Source organism: Penicillium psychrofluorescens (genome assembly GCF_964197705.1).
Source record: "Penicillium psychrofluorescens genome assembly, chromosome: 4".
Classification (NCBI taxonomy): domain Eukaryota; kingdom Fungi; phylum Ascomycota; class Eurotiomycetes; order Eurotiales; family Aspergillaceae; genus Penicillium; species Penicillium psychrofluorescens.
In genome coordinates, this window is record NC_133442.1 from 994,849 (window position 1) to 1,012,913 (window position 18,065).

At 50.2% G+C, this 18,065-nt stretch overlaps 5 protein-coding genes across 5 annotated transcripts; 4 read left to right on the plus strand and 1 right to left on the minus strand.

Moving 5' to 3' along the window:
* Positions 1-6,703: 6,703 nt before the first annotated feature.
* PFLUO_LOCUS6107 (uncharacterized protein) lies at positions 6,704-8,238 on the plus strand (the record flags this gene model as incomplete). The annotated part of the gene is made up of 4 exons (XM_073783620.1): positions 6,704-6,971; positions 7,027-7,316; positions 7,367-7,940; positions 7,988-8,238. The coding sequence occupies 4 exons, from the start codon at positions 6,704-6,706 to the stop codon at positions 8,236-8,238; spliced, it is 1,383 nt and encodes a 460-aa protein (XP_073640157.1).
* Positions 8,239-8,524: 286 nt separating this feature from the next.
* On the plus strand, positions 8,525-10,120 carry PFLUO_LOCUS6108 (uncharacterized protein; the record flags this gene model as incomplete). The annotated part of the gene is made up of 3 exons (XM_073783621.1): positions 8,525-8,530; positions 8,601-9,007; positions 9,061-10,120. 3 exons carry the CDS (start codon positions 8,525-8,527, stop codon positions 10,118-10,120), a joined length of 1,473 nt encoding a protein of 490 aa, XP_073640158.1.
* Positions 10,121-10,752: 632 nt separating this feature from the next.
* On the plus strand, positions 10,753-11,661 carry PFLUO_LOCUS6109 (uncharacterized protein; the record flags this gene model as incomplete). The annotated part of the gene is made up of 1 exon (XM_073783623.1): positions 10,753-11,661. The coding sequence occupies one exon, from the start codon at positions 10,753-10,755 to the stop codon at positions 11,659-11,661; it is 909 nt and encodes a 302-aa protein (XP_073640159.1).
* A 1,460-nt stretch (positions 11,662-13,121) lies between these two features.
* PFLUO_LOCUS6110 (uncharacterized protein) lies at positions 13,122-14,453 on the plus strand (the record flags this gene model as incomplete). Its single annotated transcript, XM_073783624.1, has 1 exon — positions 13,122-14,453. The coding sequence occupies one exon, from the start codon at positions 13,122-13,124 to the stop codon at positions 14,451-14,453; it is 1,332 nt and encodes a 443-aa protein (XP_073640160.1).
* A 530-nt stretch (positions 14,454-14,983) lies between these two features.
* Positions 14,984-17,623, minus strand: PFLUO_LOCUS6111 (uncharacterized protein; the record flags this gene model as incomplete). The annotated part of the gene is made up of 3 exons (XM_073783625.1): positions 14,984-16,829; positions 16,894-17,500; positions 17,554-17,623. The coding sequence occupies 3 exons, from the start codon at positions 17,621-17,623 to the stop codon at positions 14,984-14,986; spliced, it is 2,523 nt and encodes an 840-aa protein (XP_073640161.1).
* Between the last annotated feature and the right edge of the window lie 442 nt (positions 17,624-18,065).

Here is an 18,065-nt window from a genome sequence, read left to right on the forward strand (position 1 = left end):
TACTTGACGGGAAATTGGAGATTGGTTTGTCAGTATAGTTCCAGTTATAACTATTTTAATAAATCACATAAATTGGACGCAATAAGATTGCACATCTATCGGACTTGGGGAAGATGATGATGTATTGTACTAAGGCTTCAACAACTAAGAGATAGGACCGTTATGGTTTTGAGCGCCGTCAAAAAAAGCGTGCACTTTAAAAAGTAGCAAGTTGGAATGTGAGAGCAGGGACAATTCCATGCAGTAGGACAGATGGCCACGGTTTTCTGCAAATGCTACGGTTTCCAAAAAATATCAGAAACTGCGACCCTACAAGGCGACCGACGAGGGCAGCCACAAAGGCGGCAAGTCTCGAGCCGGAACTCCAACTACAGCGTGCGAAGCGCTCATCTCGATACTGTGACCACTCAGGAGAGCAGCTGGAGAAGAAGTGGGGAACAGGGCGACTAGGAAGACCGCAAGTATCCAGCATAAGGCCTCCGCCGCGCCGATTAAAGAGACTGCAATTTTATCTTTCTCTTCTAATTTCCAGTTTAGCAACAGACACAATGTCTTGAGTTCGTCGTCAGATTTCAAGAGTCATGTACTTATGCCGATCATTGTAATTTTTCGCAACTTTCTAGGCACTTGAAGCCTCGTCGAGGCGTGTCGTGCGACAAATGCCCCCCTGCTCAATAGGGCAGCCAAACAAGTGGGTGATCTATACGAACCGTGCCAGCTAAAGTGTGCAAAAATAATATGAAAGGATGGAAAGAGGCGGAGAAGGCGCATAAGAGCCTCAAACGAGGGAGGGGAAAAATTCACAAACATCTATATCCAATGACAGTGTCACACGATAGTCCTAGGGTCCTAAAAACTTGGCCTTCCTGCAAGTGATCATCTGCATGCAACGTGGCAAACTAGACTCCGTGCCAGTGCTTTCTCTTTTGTTTACCGGATTTCATGCGTTCTAGGCCCGCTCGGCATAGTATCCATCGCATGAAGATCTTCCGTAGCCCGCAGATTTCTTACATGAACCTATTGTACAAAAAGACGTGGTAACATGCCCACCTATCATTTTGATGAGGCGGAACGCATAATTTGTACAAAGGGCTCAAATATCTTTGAATACTTATAGGGCAATTCCTTCCACTTGAAACTCTATGGATCAACCTGGTTGACAAGTGAAAACCATGGCGTCTGAGAAGTCTCCTTTGACGAATGAGAACCTTTTTCGACAAATCCAGCAGTTCCTTACAAGCGAGCCTCACGCCGAAATCTCGCGCATCGTTGAAGATAACTCAAAATTGAGACAGCAGGCGGAAGTTCTCAAAATCACCAACGAACAAAACCTAAAAAATATTGCGCAGCTACAGCGAAATATTGAGACGGTAACCGAACAAAATTTTGAATATTCTACCCAGATAGGTCGTCTCACCCAGGAATCTCGGCAATTAGAAAGAAATATCAATGACGCTGCGAGCTCTATAATAAAGAAAGACGAAGAACTTGGCCGGAATGCTGAGGCAATCACAGAACTTGAATCAGCAATAAAGCTGAAAGATACAGAGATCGATGATTTCAAGCAATGTCTCCAAAGGGAAAGAGAAACTTCCAAAGAAGCGGAGGATGCTAGAAAAGCCCTTGAGCATAATTCGACCCTGCTCGACCAAAAGGTCTCCTCTTATAGGGAAAAGCTGGAATGGCTGAATCAATTCACCGTTGAGTTGAGAAAGCCGGATAGGAGCATTATGTACTTCATTCAAACAAGTCTTTTGGGCATTGCTAACAAATCGGTAGACAAGAACAATTGCGTGACCTTTTTCAGCGTGTCCATGGCCTGACTTTTGATTTCTTCGGCCACGATTTTGAGCCATCGGCTTTTCAAGACCCAGATCGCTGGAAAAAGCTTCGTAATCACGAACTTTTGAAGCGTATTGTTCCTTTGCCCTTGTCTAATACCACCGCAGCGAAAGGTATGCGGGTAGCAGCTATCCTCGGAATCTGTGCAGAGGCCCTGTCACGACATATTCTTCGATCGAGCTATCTTCTGGATGGGAACCAACTTCACGATTTCATAGATTCCTTACAAGATCAAAATTGGGATCAGGGAATCTACTTGCGATCGGTTCTCCTTCGATCTCAGCCGGACATTCAAACGAACAATAGCATCAAGCGCGCTGAAATGCTTGTTGCCGAGGTTTTAGAATTCACGAACCAAATACTACCGGATGAAAGACAATTAAAGTTTGGAGATTCTCTTCTCAAGATTTCCAGGCATATAGCGGACCAATGGATGAGACTCCAAAAGTTGGAAGCGGTAGTCGAGCCTGAATTTAGACTGACCGATGATGCGGATGATTGGATATCATTCCCATTTGATCAAGACCCAAAGAAACCCGTGCCCTTCAAAGCGGAGTCAAACTTGAATATGGCAGACACCAATTTTGTTGTATGGCCGGCTTTCTTTATGTCTAAAGAAGGTGAAGTGGAGCTTTTGCAGCAAGGTTTCGCCTTGAGTGAGGAACAAATGAAGTCTGCAAAAGACGAAGAAAGTGCTCTTGTTTCTTGGCGAGCTCGCCAGGCAGCACGGAATACTACTCGTAAGAGAAATAAGGGGCCTGTCCCGCGCGCAACGTTGTGTTGAACTTGATGAGGTAGTTATCACGCAGCCTAACTGAAGGTGGCCTAGCTTGGATTAGGGGTCCACGTTTTTCTTTCTCTCCTTTTTTCTTTTCTTTTCATCTTGAATGTGATAGTTCTTGATGTTTTTGATATCAAAGCTCGATACATGTGAGTCTTATTTACGGAGTCTATTTTTGAATAAGTCCAAAGGTTTCCCAAGTGATAGGGTTCCCCGCTTGCTGCGTGTATGCCTAGTCACACTAGAACTGATAGGTCTTCTTCCATTTTCAAAGTCACGGTAACAACGACGGCTGTGAACGAATATAGCCTAATGATATCAGATGCCATATCTAATCTTCACGATCATTTGCAGGAGATAGTGAGAGCAGACGCTACGGGAACTCGATTAGTCACTGTAGAGGTTTGGAAGGAAAAGTCAATCAAGCTCCATTCTCAAGGAGCTTGCCAGGTTTGATAAACCTGAAGTTGGGCTTAGTCAATTCATCACAGACGAGACAGTTGATCAACTACATGCAGTTCATGATTTCCTCGAACAAGTAAACGTTCACCAAGAAATTTCTTCACGTTTGACATGCGCAGAAAGAATAAAGACCCTGATCACTAACACTTCCCGCTTTCTTCTCGATCAAAGGGAGTTTTGGACCCTCCGTCCGATATACCGGAACCCACGAAGAAAAACTAATACCAAAAGACCTTCCACGCAAGCACGAACCAAAACCGCACTAGCACGCCAAATATCCCACCCATTGGCTTCCCCAGCGGCATCCTTCATTCCCTCCAAATAAGACTCTATTATTAAAGCTGCAAAGCAGAAAAAGAATCCAAGAGTCGCCCCAAGGATACGCGCGTTTCTATCTTCCCAGCTCCGGCGATCAAACGGAACAGGCTGATATGAAGCTTGATCATGCATCTGTTGGTTGTGTGTGTCTGGAACGAGTTGTGGCAAACATTGCAGGATCAATTGGCCAAATGGATAGCCCAGGTAGGCCCCTAAGTGGTAGGTCACAGCAACGACGACAGCGAAAGCTGTACAGGCAATGGCAATCGCCCCGGCGATCTTGATCATTTGTGTTGAAATATCCATAATTTATGGAAGGTAGGGGGCATTCAAGAAAATCCTGGAAATTTGATGGTATGAAATAAGAGAGGAGACTAAATCGAAGATAGAAAGGACAGAACAGCGGGCCCTAGCAGACCACGGTAGAGGGAGGCTGGTGGGGGCCAAATGTCAGGGTAGTCTCACGTTACGCCTGATTGGGGGGTTTTACAGATAATGGCAATAGAGATTCGTAGGGATAACTCGTGGTGTGATTTAGTATGATTCTAAGACTGATCGCTAGCCCCTAAAACCTAGGTGCTAGCGAGGTATTTATGTATAGGCTCTTTCACCCCGCTCGTCCACGTATTCATACAAGCGATCAATGCGCAGCTACGAGGCAGCAACACGCCTTAAAGATAAGACTTACGCTCGCAGCATAACGTTGCAGTACAGTTGAATTCCTGGGTACGCTCAACTGGGTGCCCGTACAGTTGTCCTCACATCAAAGGTCTGAACCACACACCCCACTGTTCTTCAGGTTTCTTGTTTTTTTGACAGAATGTCCATGTACCGCATGAATTGCACTACGCGTATTCCCATCCTTGGATTTCGAGACCGGAAAGGTCGATGTTCACACAGCCTGAATCCACGCTTTCGATAATACGTCCCGACAATCACTTTCGTGAAATGCGAAAACTGCAAGTGTTACATATTCCTAAGATAGATTCACGCGTGTAGTCAACTGCTTCTTTCCGACGAGACAATGCCTCATCAGTTTGGGGGCTCGAGGAAGGCCAGGCTAAAGTAGGCCGAGAAAGGCCAATAGCCAATGCCACCACTCCGTATACGCGAACCGAAAGCGTGGCATACAGCCCGACACAACCATATCCTAATCCACACAGCAAGACAAGATGGTACAAAATTCCGGTCTTCGTGAATTTAAAACGAGCGCCGGTGGGATGCCCTGTCCTGTGAAGATGATATCGAATGGTAGAATTACGTTTTCCAATGTTCAGAATCTAAGCAATTCAACATTTTCCAGTTTATCTTTCAAGAATATTTCCAATGACGGAATACCATCTCTAATGTAAAACGACCCGACCACCTGACAACCCGATGACCACTAATTTCCTTTCCCCACGTTCCCCACGTTCCCCACGTTCCCCCGCGGGTTGAAAGCAAGGCGGGGCGCTCGCTGTCAAAACACAGCCCTATTCCGCTTTACGTATCTAATTTCCAGTTAATTTTGAGATATACCTCAACCCCTTGAAGTTAGCTAGCCTCTGTCTCTACTTGAAGCTTGCATTCTCTCCCGAAGAAAATTTTAAAGTTCAAGTCCTTATACCCTGCCTCAAGTTTAGCTTCGAAGAATCCACCTCATGAAAAGATGGCGTTGAACCGAGTTACCACAGAAACCCTTCCAATACGCCGCCAGAACAAGAAGATCGCCCTGGAAGAAGCCGTGGGGAGTCCCTGTTTTGAAGCCCACAAGACCTTTCCTCCTCGACCGATTATAAAGGGGCTAAGCGGTCTGCCCTTCAGTCAAGATTTTCTCTCGGATGTTGAGTCCAGATTGGACGATGTCCCTTCCCGACTCCAATCTATGGATCAGAGTGGTGTGCATTACGCGATTGTCAGTCTCACATCACCTGGTATAGAAGGCGTTAGTGATGCCGCCACTGCAATCCGCTTTGCTCGACAGACAAACGATGCCATTCACGAAAAGTACGTGAAATCATATCCTGAGCGCTTTGGATTTTTTGCATGTGTGCCGATGCAAGACCCCGAAGAAGCTGCTAGGGAACTAGAAAGGGCGGTGACGCAGCTAGGTGCCAAGGGCGTATTGATTAATGGCTTTACAAACCTTGATGATCATGACGAGAAAATCCGATATCTAGATGCACCGGAATGTGAAGTCTTCTGGGAAATGCTTCATAAGTTGGACGTGCCTCTGTACCTTCATCCTCGGCTTCCTCCTATCAATCAGCAAGTTGTCTATCATCAATATCCAAACCTCGCGTCAGCGTCGTATGGTTTCGGGGTAGAGTGTGCAGGTCATGCACTAAGAATCATGTGCTCTGGAATACTCGACAAATACCCAGCCAAAATCATTCTGGGTCACTGTGCCGAAGCTTTGCCATTTCTCATTCATCGGGCGGATCATCGGATGCAGATTGGAACTCCAGGAAGCAATGGTGCCCACAAGAAGAGCTTGATGCATTACTTCCAGGCGCAATTCTATGCAACACTGGCAGGTGTACGTCGAAAAAGCACGTTAACAAACACCATTGAAGAGCTTGGGGAGTCCCGAGTCATGTTCAGCGTGGATTATCCCTACGAGAGTAATGAAGATGCGGCCGATTGGTTTGATGGGCTCGAGATGAATGAAAATACAAGAGTAGCCATTGCTTCTGAGAATGCAAAACGCCTCTTGGGCTTGGGAAATGGTATTAGTTGAAGAAACTCTAGCAAAATTTGAGTGCATGTGATTTACGCATTTTGTCTTCAAAGATTTCAATATGGCCTCACATTTAACTGCAATTTAACGTTTGTATTTTGTTTTATAACTAATGGGAGATGGCATGTTGATTGAGTTGCAAGGTCAGCTCACTTATAGTAAAATATTGGAATATGGGCTATAACACCGGCAGCGAGACTGACAAGTGCTATCCAACGAACAGAGATTTTGGTGGTGTTGTGGACTGTGGGAAGAGGATGATCTACTGGTAACGCTAGGTGAGGAACACTACTAATATCCGGCCGTCTGTTCGACCTGACGAAATATACACAATCAGCAAATCGCAGTAAACAACCCCGTCTGCAATTTTCCAAGCCAATTAAATCATCGATTCTTTGTCAATAAATCCTTTTTAACAATGTTAGTCGTTAACGGTGCCAATTACCCCGAGGTAAACTCCGAGATTAGGAACTTTTGCCCCGCATCTCTCCCAAAATTTGACAAATAGCCCGGTATCCCTTGTCAACATCACCATCATCGAGATAGCACGTCCAGAACCAGAGCTTAGCAAGGCTTCCCTGATGTCTTCTGCTAATAATCTGTCCCCCGTTGCTCCAGTAGCAAACCCTACAATACCGTTCTGGAGAAAGGAGCCACATGAGCTAGATAACATTCGTACCACCCCCGAGCTGCCAGAACAAAGTGACATAGTCATTATCGGCGGAGGCTATGCCGGAGTGAGCATTGCGTACCACCTGGTAACCTCGCAGCAATCAGAAAGTCAGCCTCCACCATCTATCACACTTCTCGAGGCACGACAGATATGCTCTGGAGCAACCGGACGAAATGGTGAGTCATCCCAAATGCACATTTTGATCTTAAGTCTGATGTTATAATCACCAAGGTGGACATCTGCGGCCCGATGTCTACGAAACGGTTGCATTGTGCCTTGAAAGACATGGGATCGAGGCTGCAATTGAGCTTGCGAGATTTGAGGTCTCCCATATCCCCGCAGTGAAAGCGGCCATTGCGAAAGAAAAGATCGATTGCGATTTCAATCTGACCCGGTGCATGAACGTGTACCTCAACGAAGAACATGCTGAGCGGGCAAGACAGGCGTACGAGGTCCTGCGAGATCAAGGTGCGTCGTACGTCGATGACATCCATTACACGTCGCAGAAAAATGCAGAAGGGGTACGGTCATTTCTCTCCTATGTTGAATCGTGCTGATAATCAACTCACAGGTCTCTGGAGTTCAAGACGCAAAGGCATGTCTTTCTTATACGGCAGGCAACTTATGGGCGTACAAACTCGTGATGGGACTCCTTTCGAGAGTGGTCAAGTCGAGCTCTGTCAATGTGCAAACCATGACGCCCGTGACATCTGTGACATCCGATAGCCCCCATCATCTTGTGCAAACCCCTCGAGGCACAATTCGTGCATCGAAAGTGGTTTATGCCACCAACGCATATACCGCAGGGCTTCTGCCTGAATATTCCAAGAATATTGTTCCCTGCAAGGGAATTTGTTGTCACATCACGACGCCAGAGAACAAAACACCCCCTTTCCTGCCCTATACCTATGTTGTCTGGAACAAGGAAGGAGATGGTGATAGCTATCTGATCTCACGACCAGACGGCAGCATTATTGTCGGTGGTGCGCAGTACAGCTATGCACAGCAGAAGGACATCTGGCACAACAATGTGGACGATAGTACCCTGATTGAGCCGGCAAAACACTACTACGACACCTACATGCAGCGCACATTCCGAGGGTGGGAGGATAGCGAGGTAAAAGTTCAAGAGATCTGGAGTGGAAGTACGTGTTTCTTCCCCTGTCCTCCAATGTTGTACTGACCTGTCCAGTCATGGGCTACTCCTACGATACTCACCCGCAGGTTGGTGAGGTTCCAGGCAAACCCGGCCAATTCATTTGCGCAGGATTCAATGGACATGGTATGCCGGTGGTATTTCTCTCCGGCAAAGGAATCGCAGAGATGATCAGAGACAGCAAGAAGTTCGAGGAGGTTGGTCTACCGCGGATCTATAAGACGACACTGGCAAGATTGGAGGCTGCTCAGACGGGACCGGAGGGTGGGGATACATTTGATTTATAGATAGATAGTTTGCCTGTCCTCCATACCTAGGTATAGACTCCATTATTTTCCCCTATAGTTACTATACAATGTACACTGTCTCACAGTTGCACCTTCCCGATTAGGAAAGGAGAGACTGATTAATCATCTAGGGCGGTGAACGCAATCTTGCATTATGGTTGGCTGTTCATTCCGGGTGGCCATGGATGAGTCAAGCGAAGCAATTAATAATTTTCGTCGATTCTGCTTTTTTGTTCTTCTCTCTTCTTTTGTATATTCCACTGGTCCTTCTTGATATTGACTCGCCATGGTTGTCGAGTCTAATAGCGCATCTAATGCGTCTCTCCGTCAGTCCATACCTTCTGCCCTCACTCCGTGAACAGCTACTAAATCCCGTAGAGAGAGTCGCTGCGCAGCCTGAAAACCCGTACGCGGGGTTGATTGAAGATCAATCCATTGCGGTCATCCCATCCTTTACGCTCGAGTCGGGTGTCACTCTCTACAATGTCCCCGTGGCATACACTACCTTGGGAACTCTCTCGCCGAAAGGTGACAATGTTCTGGTGATCTGCCATGCGTTGAGTGGGAGCGCCGATGTCGCAGACTGGTGGGGCCCCCTACTGGGTGGCCCGGGCCAAGCCTTTGATGTCTCGCGGTTCTTCGTGGTCTGCTTGAACAGTCTGGGGAGCCCGTACGGGAGCGCCAGTGCAGTGACATATAAGGATGGCAAACCCGAAAACGGTTACTACGGGCCCGAATTCCCGCTGACGACTGTTCGCGATGATGTAAAGTATGTATTTCTTTTCTGAAGACTACCACCCACACTGCTAATACTCTCAAAAGCATCCACAAATTGGTGCTGGACGACTTGGGCGTGAAGCAGATTGCCGCGGTTGTCGGTGGATCCATGGGCGGAATGCTCACTTTGGAGTATGCCTTCTTCGGCAAAGACTACGTGCGAGCCATCGTTCCCATTGCCACCTCCGCACGCCATTCCGCATGGTGCATTAGCTGGGGCGAGGCACAGCGGCAGAGCATTTACAGTGACCCGAAGTACGACGACGGATACTATACGTTCGATGATCCGCCGGCTTCCGGTCTCGGAGCGGCTCGCATGTCTGCTCTCCTCACCTATCGAAGCCGCAACTCGTTTGAGTCGCGATTCGGTCGAAACGTGCCAGATCCGTCGAGACGGCAGAATATCAACGGGACCGAGAAACTGCCCACGCCCCCCAATGAACACTGGGCAATTCACAACGACGGGCATAAAGCTGGTCTGTCCTCCCGGTCTGAAAGCAGGCAGAATTCGCCTGCACCTCAGACCGAGGTCCAATATATGGACCCACAGTTCTCGGGTACGAAGACCTTCTCCGTGTCGACCGAGACCAAGCCTCGAACCGATTCTGTCGGTCGCCCACGCCCACCCACCTATTTTTCAGCCCAGTCTTATCTTCGCTATCAAGGCGATAAGTTTGTCAAGCGATTTGACGCCAACTGCTACATTGCCATGACGCGCAAGCTTGACACCCACGACGTGTCTCGGCACCGTGCTAGTCTGATGGCCGAGGACCCCGTTCATGAGGCCCTCTCACGTATTGAGCAGCCGGCACTGGTTCTAGGAATTGAATCAGATGGTCTCTTTACCTTTGCGGAGCAGCAAGAAGTCGCTGCGGGAATCCCTGATTCACGGCTCAAGCGTATCGACAGTCCAGAAGGCCATGACGCTTTCCTTCTGCAATTTGAGCAAGTCAACCTCCACATTGTGGAGTTCTTCCATGAAGTGTTGCCGGATATCATGGCGCGGGTTAGCGCGGATGGTGCTGCGGCCGTGGCCAGTGTCAACAAGTTGACCAAGAGCAGCACCTTCGGCGAAGCAGAGGTGGAAGACATTACCGCGTGGTAAATAAGTGCTTCCAGAGGTTCGAAGCACTTGCGCGCAGGACGTTCCTGCCGCCATTCCTGGGCGTGGATTCAGGTTCACGCCTAGAAGGACGCCGCGCGGCGTCACAGAGAAGTAAAGGTTGCTGTTCTTTTTATCCGTTTCGCCAGTCAGGGAGATGAGCATCCAACTGCCTCTCTCGTGTCTCGCTTGGCCTTGTTCCATGCCTGAGAAGACTTTTAAAGAAGCATCCAACTGCTCTCCATCAGACCCGCCCTCTGGGTCATTTTCTCCGAGGAGACTCGCTCCGGGGGTGATGGGTCATTGTGACTGTGTACAGTCAATTCAATAATGCGACACGGTCGCTTTTCGACGATTAAATTAAACTATAACAATGAACATAGAATTTCCATAAATAACTATGATGCACTTGTTATTCAGCCCCGGAGCGTCGGATGATGATCTCATAAGCTGATTAATGAGCTTCGGCCTTGGTGCTCGGCCTTTGTGCTCGGCCTTGGACTCGCGCCGAATTATTAACCTGAAGAACAAACCCCTCCAAGAATTCGTCTGGGAGTGTGATTTAAATAGAGGCAACAACTTACACTCCATTATTTCTTCGCTACTTGAAAATACCAATACCATCTTCACCCAGAATGAACGCGATCCTAGTCACCGGAGCCACAGGCAAACAAGGCGGCGCCTTGATCAATGCCCTCCTTGAGCATGATGCCCCATTCGAGATCCTCGCCGTAACCCGAAACACACAGTCGGGCTCAGCCCAACGGCTCGCCCAAAAGTCATCCAAGGTCAAGCTCGTCGAAGGCAACATGGACGACCCCGCGGCAATCTTCGCGCGCGCCCGACAGCTCACCTCGTCGGAGATCTGGGGCGTCTACAGCGTACAAGCGGTGATAGGCAACGGAATCGCCGGCGAAGAGCGCCAGGGCAAGGCACTCATTGACGAGTCGCTCAAGCAGGGCGTGAAGTACTTCGTGTATAGTTCCGTGGAGCGCGGCGGCGACAGCAAATCATCCTCCAACCCAACTGATATCCCGCACTTTATTTCGAAGCACCGGATCGAGCAGCATCTGTTTGACAGCACGAAGAACGGCGAGATGGAGTGGACCGTGCTGCGCCCGGTTGCGTTCATGGACGGGCTCACCCCGGATTTCATGGGGAAGATGTTTGCTACGTCGTGGCGGCTATCGCTGAAGGGGAAGCCGCTTCAAATTGTTGCTACCAGCGACATTGGTGTCTTTGCTGCGGAGGCATTTCAGCATCCTGATCAGTTCGCCGGCCGGTCTATCTCACTGGCGGGCGATAATTTGACATTTGACCAAGCCAACGATATCTTCAAGGCGAAGACTGACCGCGCTGTGCCTACAACCTTTGAATTGCCCTGCCGCGCACTCCTGTATGCCCTGGGAGACCTTGGGGCTATGTTCCGTTGGTTTTATGATGAAGGGTTCGGGGCCGATATTGCCGCGCTGCGCAAGCAGCATACCGGATTGAAAAATTTCGCGACGTGGCTTGACACGGAGAGTGCTTTTGTGGAGCGCTGATTGAGTGATAATTGATGCGGTGGCGTTATGGATCTGCTTGATGATTGACACGTTCCAGTCGCGTTGGCTATAGTTAGGTAGCTAAAAAATTAATAATTGGTGCTTTTCTTTTTTGGTCTCCATTTTGAAGAGTGTGCGTTTTATCCATGACATATAATTTAAAATCGATCTACTGAGATGAATAGCTGAAGTAAGATAATCCTGCTAGTCCATTGATATTCGAGGTTGGTCTGGGAAGATGGAAACTGCATTCAGCTGGGGTAAACCAAGTGGGACCCCGGGACGGGTAAGACTCATGAGTCGAGTAAGGATAGTCATCCCGGGTGTGCTTGGACCCTTAACCAGGGGCAGGGGGGTCTGAAGCCGCATGCCAATACATAGAATGAACCAGGCCGCTCTTATCGAAGCACCAAAAAAAAACAACCAGACTCTTCGTGTCGGTCTGTCGCAATCGACTAAACGGACATTTCGTAGGTGGCACTCCTAGTGGTCAGCCTCAATATTCGGCATTTCCAAAAGGATGCGATGCCAAGCAGGTATGGCCTTCATTATTGGAGTCTAGACTCGCCTTCGCTTCCTCCTCCTGGTTTGTCTTCGGCTAGTTGATCACATCCGGATTAGGGCCCGTAGCTGCCAACGAGGACCCCCTGTGGAGAGCCAATCCAGGGCCCTCGTCAACCCTAACCTGCTCCTCCAGCTATGGCCCTCCTTTATCGCTGATTCCCTATTGCCGGGAAATGGCAGACTAGTTAACAGCCTTGTACCTCCTTGACACGGACCTCTTTCCATGTCTCTCCACAAGCCTGTCGGCTGAACACCCCCGAGGAAAGACCGGCGAACGCCCCCACGCGAGGAGCCAAGCTGAAAGGTCAATAATAATAGCTCTTGAATCGGCTTTTTCGTCCCCTGCTGGCGCTTCCAGGGGCTTCCCGTTGCTATCGATCTTCTGCTGCATTCTTTCATAGTACTACCTAGTCGTTTGTCTCGCTGCATTCCAATCGTCGCACGGCCAACGGCGGTCCCCGGTGCTACTTCTTGACAGTAGTACACTTGCTCAGCCTGTTCTCACATAACTCGGAACTGTCGCCTGAAATCTCCGCGGAGTAGGAGAGCCTGTCATTTTGCGGTTTCTGGAGCCGGCTGGTTCTCCCCCTTCGCCACCCTCGCCTTTTGTCCTGCATCTGTGACATAACCCGGGCTGGTGGTGGGTGGCTTTCATTGTTTGTCCGGGATCGACTTCGGCAACTTTTTCTTTTATTAAATGCATAGGAGTCATCTCTGATCGCCGCTTGCTTCCCTAACACCGTCTACGAAACACCGCCCATACATATTCTATCATTCACTACCTATCCCCACCTTATCATTTGACGATGGAGCGCAAGCTTTCTCAAAAGGCCGACAGAAGGCGCCATCGATTTCCCTTTTCTCGTACGACACAAGGACGAGATCGGGCTTCCACAATGTCTACTTCGTCAGAGAGCAGCATCAACGACACTCGTCCCCGCTCAGCTACAAGCCCCGTCTCTTCAAGTCATGCCAGCGTGCCGTCAACAGAAATCGACCAAAGCCGATGCTATAATTTCACCGATCAACCAGGATACTTTCGACCCGCATCCCCATTGATCGACCGACAGTCCATTGAAGAAGACTTGGAAATGAACATCAAATATGCATGCACTCTACTCTCGCACAGCATCGAACGAGGCATTCCATCTGGTCTGTCCTACGAAACACAACAATTTCCCAAGCCACCAGCCCCATCTACGGTTATTCGGAATTCCGGGGTCGAACCGTTATTGGGAGAGTCGCACACTCAATGCGATAATTCACTTTCAGGCAAACTAGTGGATATCAGTACAGAAGCACGCAAGGACTCCGGAGTTGGTCTCAGCTTTCAGTCTACAGGGAAATCCGGAAGAGCCTATCGGGCTAGCTTTTCGGGAACCGCTGGCACAAGCGCCAACGCGAGATTCTATGGGAACCGTGCCTCGGTTGGATCGTACCAGGTTTCAACTTCTGATAGAGGGCGCTCGAGAGGACAAAGTGTCGATGCAGAAACGGTGCCGCGCTCTCGGTCTTCCAGTCCGTCGTTGTTCCCGTATAGTCCTCCCCAGCTAGGCTGCCAATGGACTGTACCAAGACCGACCTCCTTTGGATTCGATGCTAGAAAGCCTGAGGCTGCCCGTGAGGTCAACGAAACAACAACTCCATTTTTCGAGGACGTCGAAGCAGAACTCGGCGCAGCAGGCATGACCTGGCTGTGCGCAAGTATCGAAACCGAGGACGAAGAGGCCAGCATCCCTTTCCCGGCCGTCGAAACGGAGTATTCCCCACGAACCAGCGCAGACAAGCTGGAACCCATTCCCCGCCCTGGATTCGGGCCCGCCCACAACCGTTTCTACAGCGCTCGCTGGTCGCATTCAAGCGCAATGGGGGTGCCCGAACCCTCACGACGAGACACATGGTACAGCCGCGATTCAAGTATATCCCGAAGTCCATCGGCACGAAGCATCTCCCCCGCAAATGCACAGGAAAAAGATCGGTCTCCTCGCTACGTTCCTCCCGACCAGAGCTGGCCTGACCGGAACTTCTCTGGTCCCTACCACACAGACCTTTTTAAGCACCATGAGGCAGTCTACTCGGTTGCTATCTCTACAGACGATCAACCGCGTAACCGGCGAAGAAGAGCTTCGAATTTACTGAAAAAATTGACCGGTCTTGGGCGGAGGAAAGAGTCCGATCCGATTGAAAGGGGGAGAGCCCCTCAGCGGGCTATGCAGGCTTGTGCGTGATGATCGCTGAGCTTATGATGATATGATCCGACAAGCATTTTTTTCCCTTGTCTCTCTTTTTCACTACGCCCTTTCCTTGCCTTTTGATACGGGCTTCTTGTCTTGTTAGCTGTGCGAGTCACGCTTCTTTCTTGTGTCTTGATGTGGATACTTAATTTTTAGCTGTATACACCCTTGCGTCTTCTAACAGATCATCTTCAAATGATATTCGAGAACTTTCTGAGACATATGAGTGTTTCATTTTATTTCCGAGGCTATTCTTCAAGGGATGTGGACTGCCTCAACTTTATTGGATAATGTGATTCAGGTACCAGAACTACTGGACCGGGTGTCTTAAGACATAAAACATCGGAAAGCGAATGTACGTACTCCATATTGCTACTTTCAACCAAGTTTAACTGTTGAATAACAATTTCCGAGCCCTAACTAAACGGTCATCCAACTGCGTCGAACGTAGCCAATTTATTCATGCAGATCATCAACGAAACCCAATTTCATCATCCGTAACAACAAACATAACCCAGGCCAAACTACAGCCCAAGCCAGAACCGCGTCTTGCCAACCTCAAACTCGCCACGTAGCTCCTCAGAGCCAGTACCAGTAACCTGAACCTGGTATTTACCCTTCTCAGAGATCCACTGGTGACGCTCCTCATCCCACCAGGACGTAGCAAGTTTCTTCTCAACAACAAGTTGAACAGATTTCGACTCGCCCGGCTGCAAGAACACCTTGGTGAAAGCTTTCAGCTCGCGCACAGGGCGGCCGACAGCTGTTGGTGGCGGAACAATCCAGAGCTGGACGATTTCCGCGCCGGCGAGAGAACCGGTGTTGGTCACCTTGACGGTCGCGGTGACGGGCTCTCCAGACTCGGCTAGAACAGCTTGCTCGGGCACTGTGGTGATACTGAGGTCGGAGCGCGTGAAGGCTGTGTACGAAAGACCGTGGCCGAAGGGGAACGCTGGCGCCAGGTCGCTCTTCTCGAAGTATCGATAGCCCACGTAGATGTCCTCACCGTACAGCACGCGGCCACGCTCAGAGCGGAAGTTCACGTACGAGGGATTGTCTTGTAGTCGACGTGGGAAAGTTAGAGGCAGCTTGGCGGATGGGTTGACGTCTCCGTACAACACGTCGGCGATGCCATTGCCGCACTCGTTGCCGCCGAACCACGCTTGCACAAGTGTCCGGGCCGAGTCTAGCCACGGCATTGTCACCGGTGTGCCGGATTGGAGCACCACCACGGCGTTCGGATTCGCCGCCAGCACGCGGCTGATCAGCTCGTCGCTGCCTGGTGGCAGGTCCATATGCTCACGGTCATGGCCCTCGGTCTCCCACTCGAGGGTAAGTCCCGCGAAGATGACCACCTGCTCTGCTTGTTTGGCCTGCTCGACCGCCGTCGAGATCAGTTCCTCCTGGCCCACACGGCGGCTGCCACCAAACCGGAATCCACCAGGTCCAAAGGCTACAATGCCGCGTGTATCCATATCAGATGTTGGGGCGCTGCCGAATTCAAACAGAATCGTATATGTTTGTCCGGCCTTGAGCGCCTTGCTTCCGCGTTCCTCGACGGTGGCTGTTCCAAAGAAGGCAGAACCCTGCTTCTGGTCCTTGGTATTGTCGACAACAACTTCGCCATCAACGAGAAGACGGCCAGTACCCACAACAGTCACGCCGAAGTCGTACACTCCATCATGCTCGGGAGTGAAAAATCCCTCCATATCGACGTAAAAGGTCATCGACTTGATCTTGGGGTTAACATAGTCCATGAGGAATCCAGACGACGAGACCAGGTGCAGCTCATCGACGAGGTTCCGTTCCTGACCAGCACTAGATGGTTCATTGTACACCCTGAACGCGAGCCCAGTCTTACCGTCAGCAGTCTTCATCCAAGGACCCAAATCCGGCAGGTCTTTGTGTGAGTACACGCCCTGGGCGAAGGTGACTTCACCCTGACTCTTTGCTTTGACACCTTCTAACGGAGTCACGGTATAGTACGGAGCCAGCGACGCGGATCCGCCGCCACAGTACGCGGCAATCTGGGCATTGGGCCCGATGACCAGCACCGACCCGTCTTTCTTCAGCGGCAGAATCCCGCCTTCGTTCTTCATGAGCACGACTGACTCGGCCGCAGCCCGCCGCAGCAGAGTTTGATCTTCCGGCCGGTTCAGTGCCTTCTCAGGCGCGTCCTCGAGAATGCCCAGGGGCTCCACCCAGTTGGCCAAATTGAGAACGTTGCGCACGCGCTCATCCAACTTGAACTGGGCGACCTTGTTCGATGAAACTGCGTGAGCCAGGGCCTCCCCGCGCCATCGAGTCTTGCCCGGCATCTCCACGTCAAGTCCGGCGTTGATGGCATCGGAGGTGCTGTAGGTACCGAACCTGAAGCCGAATAGTATTAGCATCAACCACGTCTTTCTTTAATACAAAAACATAAATAGCATACCAATCACTCATAACAAGGCCATCCCACCCCCACTCCTTCCGCAAGATATCATCAATGATCGCCTTGTTCTCACTAACATGTGTGCCATTGACCTTGTTATAGGCGGTCATGATACACGCGCTCTTGGAAATGCGCATGGCCAACAGAAACGGCATGAGATAAATCTCCCGCAGCGCGCGTGCAGTAACAATACTGTTAACAGCCATACGCTCATGCTCTTGGTCATTGCAGACAAAATGCTTTAGCGTCGCAGCGACGCCCTTCTCCTGAACGCCCTTGGTGTAGTGGCCCGCGAGTGTGCCTGAGAGCACGCCATCTTCAGAAAAGGACTCGAATCCGCGTCCGCCTAGCGGCGAGCGCTGGATGTTGATCGTTGGACCGAGCAAGACGTGCGACCCCTTCGCGATGGCTTCCTCGCCGAGCAGATGGCCGACTTGGCCTAGTAGCTCTGTGTCCCAGGTTGCTCCAAGGGCTGTCGCGCAGGGGAAACATGCTGCGGGGATGCCGTTGAAAAACCGGGTCCCGCGCACGCCGTTAGGTCCATCGGACATGCGCAGGCGGGGAATGTTCAGGCGCGGAACTGAGACTGTGTGCCAGAAGTCGCTTCCTGGTGTGAAACGTGAGCATTGATCGAAATAGAAGATACCGGAAAATACATACCGGCTGTCAGAGCCACTTTCTCCCCCAGCGTCAGCTCCTCAATGGCCTTCTCGAGGTCGATCTTGCCCATGATGTTTTGTTGCTCCGCGATCAATAGAGAAAGAAAGACTCAAGGGATAAGATCACTTGTCCACGGATTTCTACCAGAAACAGTTCTTGTACCCAGTGACCAAAATAAAAAGTGCGCGAAACTCTCAAACCGAACTGCGAGCTAGCTAGGGTAAGAATCCAGAAACGAAATCTGACGGGGACAGAGCGGCCGATTACACTTATACACGCCCAGAACCAGAACCAGAACGTGGCTGTCACTCGGGGAAATACTGAAGTCGAGGAGAATAATAATTGCCCGGGCGGAGGGATGATAATAGCCAACGGACCCTACAGAGTGGAGAACAATGACGCCTAGGGCAGCGGTTAAAAGCAACACGGAGGACAGCCCGAGGTTTTGCCGGATAGTGGGGGGCGGAGTAGCGGGCCGGTGATCCTACAGTATGGAGAAGCAGAAGAAACAC